Source organism: Vigna umbellata, chromosome 7, assembly GCF_029865625.1.
Source record: "Vigna umbellata cultivar VRB3 chromosome 7, Vumbellata_1.0, whole genome shotgun sequence".
Taxonomy (NCBI): domain Eukaryota; kingdom Viridiplantae; phylum Streptophyta; class Magnoliopsida; order Fabales; family Fabaceae; genus Vigna; species Vigna umbellata.
The window spans coordinates 42,446,540-42,460,791 of NC_142171.1; the positions used below are offsets into that span (position 1 = coordinate 42,446,540).

A 14,252-nucleotide genomic window follows, 5' to 3' on the forward strand; every position below is an offset into this window, starting at 1 on the left:
TATATAAGCCTCACTATCGATTTGGAGTTGGCAAAATGAGCTTCAATACACTTTCAGAACCAATATACTTTCAGAACTCACGAAAAACAACTCGGATATACTGTGGTTATTACTTTAAATAAATAAATAATGACTAATTAAAGCTTTGAATATAAATTAATGGCTAATTAAAAGGAAAAGCTAGCCTTATATCAAATAAGACGAAAAAATTTAATTCATTATATTTAATTAATACAAATTAATAATATTTAAGAGTAAAATATGAAAGTGATATGATACTTTCAAAACTAGCATAACCTATTTAATTGATATATAACTTTAATTCTTTTTTTTATCTAAATCATTTTATTATATTACCGATTTGATATTGTCATTTTCATATAAAATTGAATATATGCTTAATTTATGTAATAATAATAATAATTTATGAAATTATAATCGTCTTCTAGAACTAAGTATGAGTGAAACTATGTGCTAGAATTTGAAAGGTAGTGGAGTTGTTTGCTTAAATATATTGTTTGATAGAATATATTACATGTTGCATATGTAATTATTAATTTGCTTGAATATGTTGATGTTGTTGACAATTAACCTTAGTTTCCCGTTTGAGATTCAATATAAAAGTTACTGGCTAAATATGTAATTCAATTATATAATAGTATGTAGTATATATTAGGATATAGTAAGTTCTAAATTTATGTTTCTAAGTTGTTTTATGCTTTTCTACATTATTATTAGTTTAACTTTGTACATTGATTTATGCTTCAAACTTGATTTATGATTACATTGAATTGATTTAAGCTTCTAAGAAGTTGATTTATGATTCCATTGAATATATTTATGTTTTAATATAATTTTCATTCAAAATATACGTTTATACGTTTCTGGATTATTCTGGACTGTTCTGGCTATAAAAATATATGCAGGTCTGTTTCTGTAGTTAGGAATGTTGCAGAAACAGACTCATTTAAAAAAAAACAGGGGTATATGCCTCGGTTGAGGTCATACTCGAGGTAGAAAGACCCTTTATGGCCTCCATTATAGTCACACCCGAAGCAGAAAGGCTTGCGGTGAAAAAAAAAAGGACTCTACTGCCTCGGTTGTATCTTGAACCGAGGCAGTAGAGTGGGACATACTATCTCGGTTCACGTGGAACCGAGGCATAAAGTTCTACGAAAAAAAAATTTAAAAAAATCAAAAACTCTACTACTTCGGTTAAGGATGAATCGACTTAACCAAGGCCAAATCCTCTCCTTTTATGCCTCGGTTCGCACCTGACTTTTTGCCTCGCCTACATATGCATCGGTTCGAGAATCGCTGCCTATAAACAAAAATAACCACTGTCGTTTTTCCTTACTGTACTAGTAAATATATCAAAACTACTAATAAAGAAAACCTACATTTTAATTAATTGGAAAATTGTTCACTATACGGACAAGGTTTGTCCCGTACCATCTTTCTCTATACTGTAAACTATAGCCAATTGTTGATGCTTCATGTTTTTCAAGTATCTACTTTTGACCATGATTTATGTTGTTGGCTCGTAACATTGATTTGGAAGACCTTATCTACATCTATAGGTTTGTTAAAATTAAAATCCAGAGTCATAACACTTCACCTAATATTGTTTGATAAATAAATTTTAATTTTTGAACAGCTTGTAGTACTTTTTTTTATAACAGCTCCTAGCACTTGTTTAACTTGTTATTTTTTTTATATAATAACATTTATTATCTATATTTTCCGTGTTTGTGGCGAATATGTACACACTGTCGTAGATCTCTTGCTGCAACAAAATATCACATAACAGTTTTGTATAAACCGCCGCAAACACTCGTTTTAATACACTATATAAAACAACGTTTAAAAATTACAAATCACGACATTTGAAATTGTCAATTTTTCTATTTAAAAACAATTTCAATACAAAAACACCATTATTTTCATTATCCGGAATTGTATTGTAGTACAATATTTCTAGTTGTAATTTGAATGTAATATTATTTTTGTCATTTTTTATTTCATAATTTAATAAAAAAAATCATAAACTCAAAATAATTATTAAAAGAATTATCAGAATAGACAATAGTGAAAATGTTTCGCTCATAATTTATATTAAAAATCAAATACATGACCCAAAAATTTATATATTTTAAACAAAACCACACAATATTACATTATTATAACATATTTTCTTAAATTTTTATATTTATTTTTTGACATTCATACTTATCCATTCATATGAAGACAATAATATAAGAAACTTATGTAATTTTGTAAGTAAATCACTAAAAATATATATAAAATATATGTACTAAAATATTATATATATATATATATATATATATATATATATATATATATATATATATATAATTAAAAGAAACATATACATATTCACCTATACAAAATTCAAAATTCTATATAGATATATTTATTTATACGCTGAATAAATATGATCATGTTCCTAGTTAGGAAGACATTGTTGAAGAGGAAAAATATACGAGAAGGACATTCTCATCATTCCAAATAAAATGAATTAAAAAGTGAGAAGGAAATAAGAAAAAGCAGTGAGAAATGAACGAAAGAGACATGATAATCGTTTGGTGAGTCACGATAAGTGCAGCATTCGTCTAGGAATGGTTTTATTCCTTTGTATTGCTCTGCAAATTGGTTCATATCACACCAAGATGGAGACACCTTCTCTAGTTTTTCCTCATACCACTTCAACTTGAAGGAAAAACTAATAAAAAACAACAAAAATCATCACAAAAACTATTCTGCAAACCTATTAAAAATTTTCACCCTCCACTTCAATATCATATAGCTAATAATTTAGTTGTAATAAAAACATACCTCATTATTTATTAGTCAATTAATATTTATTAATAATTTATTTTAATTTTTATATATCAACTATCTGGATTAATATCTGTCTTTGGAATTTAGTTATTTTTATTATTTTAGGAAAGTACTTTTAAGGTATATGTAGTTCTTCATGAGAATTGAGACCCAATTTCTCTTACATTAACATCTATTTTTCTTTTAATTTATATTTTTTATTCCTTTCAAATACTATCCCTCCAGTTTCATCACTGTAATCATCAAATTAAAGATATTTTCTAAATTACCGTAATCTTAGTTGTACCTAATTCATTTGGCTTTGATTAAATAGCGTGTTTTCATTTTTTTTTCAGTTTCAACACATCTTTAGCTCATCATAAAAAATAAATGTTTAAACTATTAGTTTTTTAACCTTGAAATGAAGGGGACCTCAGCCTGGTACTGTATCGGTACGATTTGAGCGTTCATTTTATAGTTGAGTTTGATATTTTGACACTGTCTTTTGTATATATTCTCAATCCAGGCTCATCAATTATTTTATTTTAAATTTTTATTCACATTTATTTGAATTTATTATTAAATATAATATTTTTATTATTAAAACGAGAAGTAAAACAGAAATAAGAGAAAAATCGGGCATCAAAGTAGTTGATATAATTAACATTGATTTCGTGAAGGAATTGGGAAGGGATCATCAATTGATTCTGAGGACAATTATTTGAATTTTGATTTTGATTTAGTGAATGCAAAAAATCTCTCAATTTTGTCAAGACTGATATTTGATGCATTAATTTCGATAATGGAAGTTGATAATTAACACCAGAAAGAATGTTATGTATATGTATCATAACAAACTAAATTTACATCCACTAGAAAAAATTGACAGTAAGTGACAAATAAATTTGAGAAATCATCATTTTTCATTTAAAAACTTTGAAATAATATCATTTTACTTATATATTATTTATTTTTAACCAATACGAAACCTTAAACTCACGCTAAATTCATAATAATCTGTTGAAAATAGATAAGTAGACTTTGCAATATCTGAGGGCATGAGTTAAATACTTGTTACCGAAAGCCAACCCCGAATATGCGGGTAAAATCTTAAAACCCACGTTCGACATGCTTGCAAATGTAAATGTTTAAGTTGTCACATCAGATGGTTTGGTTTTGGGCATCCTTGGTCGAGATCAAACGGACAGGATATCCACTCTTGAGTTTTGTAAAAAGTGCCCCTTTCTGAATACTTGAGTCAGAGTCGATCACCTTCCACCTTAATATAAACCATTTAATTTCTTCAGTATAACTTTCATGTTACCAACATCAAACTAAAAAAATAAATTTTTGTATTTTCAAGAAAAAATATTAAATAAATGCAAAAAATTAATGTGTCCATACAGAAAATACCCACTTGCAATTGGTGATGAAACGATGGAGAAACACCAACATCATGGCTTTAGCCATGTTCTTCCCTAGACACGCCCTTCCTCCCATCCCAAAAGCTAAGAAGCTGTATGGTGTTGACTCTGCCTGCAATATTTGTTCCAACAGTTTATCTGGTGATCTTTGAATCTCAAAATTAGGTTTTTATTTTTCTTATAAGATTAGACTTACAGGGAATCTTGAAGGATCGAACACACCGGGATCATTGTGCACGGTTGGATCATGGTGTATCGATCTAGCATCGACGTTAATGTTCCACCCCTTCTTGATTTTATATCCTATAACATTTCATTTTTTTCCTCATTTAAATTTACACAAACTTCATCATAGGCATGCATGAGAAATTTACGTGTTACCTTCAATAACACAGTCCTCGAGTGCTACTCTAGGCAACCACTGCACCACAGATGCCTTTCTTAATGCTTCTTTTACAACCTGTTTGTTATATCAGAAACCACAATTAATTCAAGAGAAGCAGTTCATTCAATGCACGATCTTATAACTAGTGAATTTGATGCAGGAGCTAGCTACAACACATTGCACAGAAAAGTACAACATACACACACCTTAGAAGCATATGGCATCTCGTTAAGGGCCTCTACTGTAAGATATGAATTTCTCGAACCATTCTTCTCAATCTCAAGTTGCTCCTTCTGTTTAGTTATCAAAATTACTACATTTTACTAAACCAAAAGGAAGAAAGTGTTGAATGATCATTGGATAATGTAAACATGTTCACCCACCATAAGGGTATTAAAAACAAGCGGATTCTCATCCACAAATTTGATCATCCATGTCATCGCATTTGCTATCGTGTCCTGTCCTGCGATTTCGATAGTTTTAAGATTATGTCATTCTGTTCAATTTCAATATAATATGTAATTATAGCTTGATTGGTAATTAAAAATGTAATTATCATAACATATAGTAATTTCTCTGTACTGGGGTTGGATGGTTCGTACTAAACCTTACCAGCAATTATCATAGTTAAGATATTGTCTTTGATCTCTCTCTCTGTTAGCATTGGGATTCCATCGTCGTGTAATTTATCATCCAAAAGTTGTTGAAGGAAATCGACATGGCTAGTTGCAGTTCCACTTCTTCTTTCACTTATTGTCTTCTCCAATATATCCATTATCCTTTTTCGAGCCTGCATTTTCACTTGAAAGCTCAAATTCACATTTCAAAGTTTAATGTATGCACTTATACTTGATGTTTATTTACCTGAAGGCCTTTGTAGAATCTGGTCCAGGGTAATCTCACGGGTAAGGCTAACATTGCTTCACCCAAACGAGAAACCTCATTTTGCACGCTCTCTAATTCGTCGCCATTTTCGATGCTTATTAGCATCTTGCACATCGCCTTACACGCTAGCTGCATCAAAAAACATTATCCTCAACCTCATTTTATTCACAAACTAACATTTTTTTTAGACAGAAGAAAGAAACAAAGAACAAATTAATAAAATGAGAGAAAGAATGGAGATGAGATAAAAGAAAGAAAAGGAAGTTATACATGGCTTGAGAGAATTTCTTTTATTTAACTACCATGATTATAATCCATGAATTTATATATATATATATATATATATATATATATATATATATATATATATATATATATATATATATATATATGGTTTTATCTTGTCTTTAAATTTAAATATTTTTTTGTTTTTGTTTTTGTATAGAAAAAAAATAAACATCTCTTCAAAATAAAAGTTCTAAGATATACGTTAATGATTTAATGATTCAACCGATATCAATAAATAGTATTAACAATAAAATAATATGTCAAATAATATTAACCTTTAGTGTTTCATCTTGAATAACGAGAACAGATCCAGATTTCCAACTAGTTGTAGCTTCAAGAAGAAGTGAATCAAAGAGTTTAACGAAGGAAGACAAAGATTGCGTGGAGAATAGAGAAAACAGAGAACCGCGAATAAGTTTGTGATGTTGGTGTGTAGCGCAGAGCAAGCTATCGCGTCCAACAAGCTCAGCGATTGACTTCATATACTTCTTTGAGAATTTCTCCTCGTTGTTTAGAATCACTTTTGCAGACTCCGTGCCCGATATGAAAACGTGCGTTTCCCCGAATAACTTCGTCTTGAAGCATTTTCCATACCTGACACGTCTCTTCTAAATTATATAAATGTAAAAACCTAACTATAATCTCACGTAATAATAATTCTAATAAAAACATAATAAAACTGGTAATATCGAAGATTCCACGTTAATTAGAAATAATCTGAGTTAAAGTTTACTTTATTATATATATGATATGTTACCGGAGTCGGCGAGCTTGGACAAATTCATAGACTCCTTTGGTGTTGTTGATGGCAGCCATGAACTGAAGTGTCTCTCCGAGAAAGGGTAATCCTCGATTTCCCGGAGGAATGTTTGGCAGAGAGGGGTAGTTTGTGCACCAAAGTGTCCATGCTTTTCGACAGAATAAAAGAAAACACAAGAGAGCAACATGGGAACAAAGGTAAGGATGCTCCTCTACCAATTTGGAAAGCATTTTGGTCTCTGTTCACTTCTCTTCTATGGTGGCCAAATATCTTGCTCAATAGACAACACTGGTAGTGCTACATATATGTACAACATAGGATTTATATGGCCGACATGCACTGAGTATGTTTTGAAACATTCAGGCTTCCACTTTGAGACGAAAGTGGGATAATGCTACATTAATTGTTTAATCATGTTACATCTCATCTAAAATAAATTTAAACATGTTTTCTTTTATTTACTAATAAAATAATTTGTTAAAATATATCATAATTTTTTTAAAATTTATTTTTAAAATATTCTGAAGTTTTTTTAAACTTAAAATCATTGATACTAAAAAATAATATTTTTTTTTCTTAGAGAGTTAAAACAATTAGTATAAAAAAGAATTAGACTGTTTTTTAAAGTCTTAACGGTGTTGGTTTAAAGTTATAAATAAATTATATTTATTGTTTTCTATTATTTTTTTTGGAGAAGATTATAAAAAACGTGTCTTAAATTAATTTGCCTTTAACTTGAGGGAATTCAAAGAAATTATTAATTATCTTGCGCAATTGTTTAGAGAAGCCATTGCAATTGAAGGTGGTGGTGATTGAACTTGCAACTATCAACGGCACACAGTGACTCCCAAGTAGTGCTTTATAGTCAATTCAACGTAAGGCTAATTTTAGTGGGCTAATTTCATGTGATTAATAAATAAATATATAAATTTATTTTTTAAATGGGATTTATAATTGAATTATAAAAAGTGTTAGCTCAAGTAATGTCAAAAGGTTGAAATCCGGTAAGAGTAATTCTGTTATACTAAGGTACATCCATTTCCAATATATGTATCTAAAACAGTGAAATTGTTGCATTGCAATGTCCTTTTATGGTTAGGTCCACACAGCAAGGCCCAGCAAACCTAAGCACACAGAAACAAAAAAATTAATAATTATTGAATAATTAACTAAAAAGTTTAAGTAAATGAAAATTTGGGTTCGAGAATCACGTCAGAATACAACAAAAGAAGGATCTGAGCCGCAATTACTAGAGCTGGACACAGTGGCCAACGGGGTTTTGTTTTTTGTTTCTCAGTGCATTATAGTTGTTAGGTATTTGAATTTTTCCTATGATTGATTTGGAGTGTCTTGATAGTGTTCGATGAAATGCTTCACTAATAATCGTTCGTTTTCTCAGGCAAAAGCTGTTTGATGGAGGTGATTTTACAGGAAAAGGACGCAGGTAAGTGGGTTTACCGGGGCGAAGGAGCTGCTAACCTTGTTCTCGCATACACCGGATCGTTTCCTACGTTTGTACGTTCCTCAATTCCTTTGTTTTAATCGAATTGGATCATAATGGAAGCTTGATCAATGGTACATTGGTAATGGTGTTGATGTTGCAGATTGGGAAAGTGATGCGCATTCGTAAGGCTCCGAGGAGTGGCGCTGAGGCCATGACTATGAGGAGCCCCTCTGCCTTGACTGCGCAGGAACGCCTGCTTTGGAAAGACGTTGATGAACTCATTTCATCGCCGGACAATGACATTGCAAGCCAACAATTTGTCCACCACGTTATGAAGCCATTGCTTGGTTCCAAATTTGTCGATGCCGGGGTATGTGTTGAGTTGTGTTGCCCCCCGAATCCCCAACATTCTATTGTGATTGATTTTGTTATTTAAAAATGTACTACTCAGCGGTTTTTGATAGTTCGTTAATTAAAAAAATCGTCTATGCCACCTTTTTGTACAGTGTGGAAGATCTTATGTGAGATTAATGGTTACTGATTATGATCTCTGACTCTCACTTATCCTTCATTACTTTGTTTAGATGCTTGTGGGGGTGACGAGGGAATTTCTTGAATCGATTGAAAAGAATGTTATCTATCAACGTCCTGCTTGGAGAGTTGATAATGCACTGGTCGACATGCATCGAGATTCTGTGCTTCTCTTGTCTGATCATTCACTCTTCACTCATGGTATTGAGATGCCTTTGAGAACTTGCTTCAGTTCAAAGAATAATTGTTACCCTTTGTGCATGTGGAATTCTGGAGTATGTAGTTGCTGTGGTCGCTATATTTCTTTCAGTTAACATGTTATAGCACCACGCTGAGAAATCATCCATCCAAATGGGCACCATGAAAGCAAAAATAGAAGAAAGGGAGGGCAGGTTTTAGGGTTGAACGGGAGACATGCTACTAATCGTTTCAGTATTCTATAGTGATGCTTAGTACACTTCCAACAAGAAAACCATAATCTCTAGTCTCTTTCCTATTTGTTGTTATCCCTTGTAATATTAATTTAGTCACACATCCAAATTTTCTTACTTCACACGCATCTGCTAAACATTTGAAAGTTCTGCTACAAGCTCTCTGTTTTATTTCAGGTAATCTAGGATCGAGCCCCTGCATATCTGTTGAGATCAAGGTACGCTCTTTATAGTGTCATACATTATTATTCTTTGGTGTCAAAATTTCTCCTTCTTCTCATTATTAGACAACAACTTTGTTTAAACTTTAAAATTTTAAATTAAGTATCAAACTTGTTCCCCCTTACTCTTTCTTTTGCTTGTTGTTAACATTATAAGTGTTGTTGTGAACAAGTAGCCCAAATGGGGATTTCTTCCTCTTTCAAGATACATATCTGAAGAAACTGCTGTCAAAAGGACCATAACTCGCTTTCAAATGCACCAAGTTCTAAAATTGCAGCAAGGAGAGGTACCCGTGCACAAAATTTTTCCTTCATTGGTGTTTCTGTTTCTGCTTAGTGCATACTTCTTCCAGTGGTGATATCATGTAGTCTCGGAGTCATTATTTAATCTGTTGTTCTGTTGATGGATGTTATTAGAATTTCACTTAAACATTCATTATTTTTTTAACCTTTAAATTTTAAACAGTTTTATCCAATATGTTTGCAGATATCTTTGCTAAGTGAATACAATCCACTTGATCTGTTCTCTGGATCAAAGGAAAGAACTTTTAAAGCTATCAATGATCTCTTCACTTCACCTCAAAACAATTTACGTGTATTTATGAACGGTTCTCTCATATTTGGTGGTCTGGGAGGTGGTGCCGAAAATACTAACATTTGTATTGCTAAAGCATTTGAAGATGCACTTAAGTCTGTCATTCGATCTGACGAAGGTCTGCGTACAGAGAACTTGCTTACTCTTGTTACTGAGGCTGTGCAAAAATCAGGAGTCATTGATCGGCTTCTGGAGGTTCAGAAGCTTGATAGTGTTGACATAGAAGGAGCCATCCATGCATATTATGATGTTACTCATCAGCAGTGTATGGTATGTAGACAATTGAGTGCAGAACAACGGAAAAGGTATACCTCTTTACATTCGGCTTCGTTGGATGAAAGCTTGAGAATTGTAAAGGACTTTCTAATAGCAGCAACTGCAAAAGACTGCAGCTTTATGATATGTTTTAGACCAAGGAAAGAGGGGGATTCTGGATCTGTATGCAATAACGTGTATCTTCAGTCAACTAAGCAAACCTTTGACTTCAAGGTAGGCAGCCCTTCACATTTTTATTATTTATTTATTTATTTTTATCTGATAGGCAGTGCATTACATGATTCATTTGGTTGCTCTGCTAGTAGTCTGAGGGCCTCATTTGAGAATGATGTTGATTTTTTTTGTGCAAAATAGAATAGAGTTCAAATCCAGTGGAATGTTGAACCATTCCAGAATGGATCATTGGTGAATGACAAAGTGATACAAATAAATAAATAATTGATTAGAGCTTAATAATAAATATACTAATTTTCTTAATAAAATCAAATGAAAAACCAATTAAATAAAACACTACAATTAAAAAAGAAAGTCTGAATTTTTTGGGTCTCTCTTTTCCTACTTGACAGCTTCATTCTTATGCCTTCCTCATATTCTACCAAATAAAGGATGTCACTGAAAGAAAAACAGCAGATTGAAAGATTTTATTTTCAATTGTTCCCAAGAGAAACTCGCTGATCATAGTGAGAAATCAAACAAAAATTAGATCCACGGGAGTGAAATGTTATGTTCAACCGTTGTTTTGATATACTTTTTCACCAAAATCATCCTTATAGAGCATATTACTACTGATAATAAATCACTCAAGAATATTGATAAACTCCTATGAAGTGGAAGAATTAGAATAAGATGGCAATGGAATAATTGAAATAGGAAAAAAAATTTGGGTTGGTTTGATTTTAGTTTTTTATTTAATGTTTTTAGTTTAACCTTTTAAAATTAGTATATTTAGTGTTTAATCCTTAATTTTTCATTTATTTATTTTATTCTATTGTGACACTTCATAATTTATTGCTCTGGAGTGAGTGGACATCCTATTGTATTTAAACTAAAAAAGTTGTTTGGCATAAACTTATCACAAAAGGTATCTAAAATTACAAAAAAAATAAATAAAAAAATAGAGGCTATAAAATGATATCTGTAATACTTTACTGAATTCCTAACAGATGCTAAAGGAAAAATCCTCCTTCCAAAGGTTTCCCTGTTACAACTGAGGATGAGTTTTCAATGCTAGCAAATCTGAATGCTTCCCTCTCATATTACTTCAACTGCTCAACCACATCATTTTCTATAAATATTCTACTCACTTTGAGGCCGATCAAAAGGATAAATGTTGCAACCAAATAGGGTGTTTCTCAAAACTCAAAAGCACTGGAAGAAGCACCCTTACTGTCTTTGGTGTCATTTTTTATTGAACTGTAATTTGTGTCTGCTCTCATGAAGTACTAAAACCGAAAGCACATCAGTTGAAAATGGGGCTTTAATGTGTATGCACAGACCATATCTTGTGAACGACTTGATCACACTCACGATTTCATTTCTTATATTTATATGAAGCAAGTTTGAATTACTGCCTCCCTTAGCCACAATTATGATCATTGTATTATCTTTATCCTTATAAAACAATAAGTATGATGCTTGTTACATTTATATTTTCTTTCAACTGATATTTGACGTATATTAGGTGTATTTCATTGACTTGGATCTGAAGCGAATGAGTAAAATGGAAGAATATTATGAATTAGATAAGAAGATAGTGAGCTGCTACAAAGAAATGGCGAAAATGGACCATGGAAGAGATTTATGAACTTGCAACCATAACAAATTGCGTACCTAGATTTAGCAGTCTCTGTTATATAGGTAATACTTGGGAAGATTGAATTGGTAAGTATTGGCAATTTGTCAATATTATTTATCCTTCAGAAGGTTTTTTCTATGCATATCTTAAGTTTGGAAACTTATATTGTGCTTCATATAATGGTTCAATGTGGCTTTGCTTTCAATATCTTTATGATGGACTTGTTGAATTGGTTTGTGAAAGCTTTTATGTTAATACATATTGGACTCTTGGCTCCCTTATTATTTCTAAAATGTCTATATATTGTTTCTACACACACGGAGGCAGTAGATAAATTAAACGCTTTTGGTCCAGATCTTGTCTATTTTGATTTGTACATATTGGTGAAATTGGGAAAGTGATATGTCAATATTCTGTCAATTTTCCACAATAATACATTAACACTCAGGACACCTGTTTTTGCTTTGCAAATATCTTATCTCTAACTTTGCAATATAATGTTGTAAACAGTACTCAGAAAGTCTATGTTATAGACGGTGGCTTCAGCTCAGTTCTGGTTTTTCCTTTGGTCAGCCTAGTTTGGACGTGGCCTGACTGATAATCTCAGTGTGTCTACATTGAGCTCACAAGCCATTTCAAGGTTTTTCCCTTCTCACTCTTTTCCTTGTTTTTTGTCTCTAGTTCCAGTAGTTACAAAGGGACTTGTGTTGGTTGGATTATCAGAAGTGGTCATGCTTTTTCACCAGCATACTGACACATTCCTATCAAATGACTTTCATAATCAATTGTGACCACAATAATTTTTATTTTAAATTTATTTCATGACAATATTTAAATAGCGCACTGAAGCACCACTATAGCCTCAGCGCTGCCCCTGAACACTAAAGGGTTGCCGTAATGAAGCAGTTTAGAGTAGCGGCTGTAGTGGACCAAATAGGGGCCCCAGTGGCACTATTGTTTGATTCCAAAATGCCCCATAAACGGAGACATTAGAGCTTTTCTGGAGGTTATTTTTGTGATCTCAATCCTCAGAAATGAAAATTGCAGCTGTAATAGTTGTAAAAATGGTAAGAAAGCTCGGATTCAGAAGATGGTGTTGAAAAGGAAATTTAGGCTTTTTCGGGGTGCTATTTTTGTTGGAATTTACTTGTTTGACATCCTCGAAATTTTATTGATGATTATGAATGTCATTAATTTTGAGCTTTTTTTATTAATTAAAATTTATATGCCTACACACGCACCCTCTGTAAATTATATAGAAACTTTCAAAATAGTGGTTACTCACTAGCTTGCTATAGCGTTTTTTGGCCCGCGTACACATTGCTATTTGTAATTTGAAATACAACTTGAAGAGTACTCCTTGTGGAATATTGATAGAACCATGGATAGAACCATTTGCCTTTTGATATTAGAACTCACCCCCTCTTAAATTAAATGTATGCATTTTTGTTTTTCACCGATTATAAGGTATGTCTTTTGGGGTATATAGCATGGGTTTGATTGTCATATGATGTGATTTGTTAACTGTTGAGAATTTGTTTACTGAACCCAGGAATCTGGGTGGAGTCGAATAATTGTTGTGAATATTAATTGGAGTTTGTTTTTGTGAATATTTAGTTTCTGCATTTTGTTCGCCGGGGAGGGTACATATAGGTCGGACCCTATCCGATTACTATTTATTACTGGTTGTTTAGTTCCCTATTAGCATTTCTGCTGCCACTTTAGTTTTCAGCCCAACTTGTACGGTGGAACTTGATGAACTAGACGTACCAAATCTTAATTTTTGTTTCTGCAAGTGCTTTTCTTACAGATTAATTCTAAACTCCCAAACGGCGTCTAATTTTCATTGTACCCTACTTTCGCATTGTAGCACTCTTGCCATGTGGAAATTATGTCTTCACTTCTAAATTCATTTATCCTTAATGACACGCTTAAGTACTATTTACGATTTGCTCATTTTGGTTTAGACTCTCTCTGCTTTTGGTTAGAAAGTACCAACATGTCTGACGGGCTTATGTACTGCAGAAATCTAGCGTCAGTAGAACTGCTCCGTTCAAGGTGCAGGCAAAAGCAACTTGTAAAACCACGACTACGGCCTCAATTTGTACGGAATCATGGTGACTATGACTGAAGAACCCAATTCAATGAAGATCATCATGGTCCGAAGATTATCAGGATTTGAGTACAAGCGTTCTCAGGTAAAAGATGATGGATGAGATAAACGTTGGTTTCATGTCAGAGATGCGATGTAATGTAGTTAATGTTTCATTATGTAATTAACTCAAGTCTAATCGGTGTTGTACCATTATGAATCTTTCTGCCAAGCAAAATAATGTTTATGTTCGTTCATTGTGATTTTTTTATTCTAACATGATG

At 32.2% G+C, this 14,252-nt stretch overlaps 1 protein-coding gene, 1 long non-coding RNA gene and 1 pseudogene across 3 annotated transcripts; 2 read left to right on the plus strand and 1 right to left on the minus strand.

The window, feature by feature from the left end:
- Nucleotides 1-3,837: 3,837 nt before the first annotated feature.
- On the minus strand, nt 3,838-6,868 carry LOC124844081 (abscisic acid 8'-hydroxylase 3). The gene is made up of 10 exons (XM_047320939.2): nt 6,581-6,868; nt 6,099-6,417; nt 5,515-5,664; nt 5,263-5,440; nt 5,034-5,113; nt 4,857-4,943; nt 4,647-4,725; nt 4,462-4,568; nt 4,259-4,377; nt 3,838-4,120 (listed from the first exon to the last, which is right to left on the minus strand). Exons 1-10 carry the CDS (start codon nt 6,811-6,813, stop codon nt 4,003-4,005), a joined length of 1,470 nt encoding a protein of 489 aa, XP_047176895.1. The 5' UTR covers nt 6,814-6,868; the 3' UTR covers nt 3,838-4,002.
- An 805-nt stretch (nt 6,869-7,673) lies between these two features.
- Nucleotides 7,674-11,915, plus strand: LOC124844080 (inositol-pentakisphosphate 2-kinase-like; annotated as a pseudogene). Its single transcript, XR_015780844.1, has 8 exons — nt 7,674-7,897; nt 7,983-8,098; nt 8,188-8,397; nt 8,612-8,759; nt 9,167-9,207; nt 9,387-9,497; nt 9,698-10,294; nt 11,763-11,915. The product of XR_015780844.1 is annotated as an inositol-pentakisphosphate 2-kinase-like (transcript).
- A 53-nt stretch (nt 11,916-11,968) lies between these two features.
- LOC148196049 (uncharacterized) lies at nt 11,969-14,225 on the plus strand. Its single transcript, XR_015780845.1, has 2 exons — nt 11,969-12,516; nt 13,902-14,225. It is a non-coding gene; the product is annotated as an uncharacterized LOC148196049 (long non-coding RNA).
- The last annotated feature ends 27 nt before the right edge of the window (nt 14,226-14,252 follow it).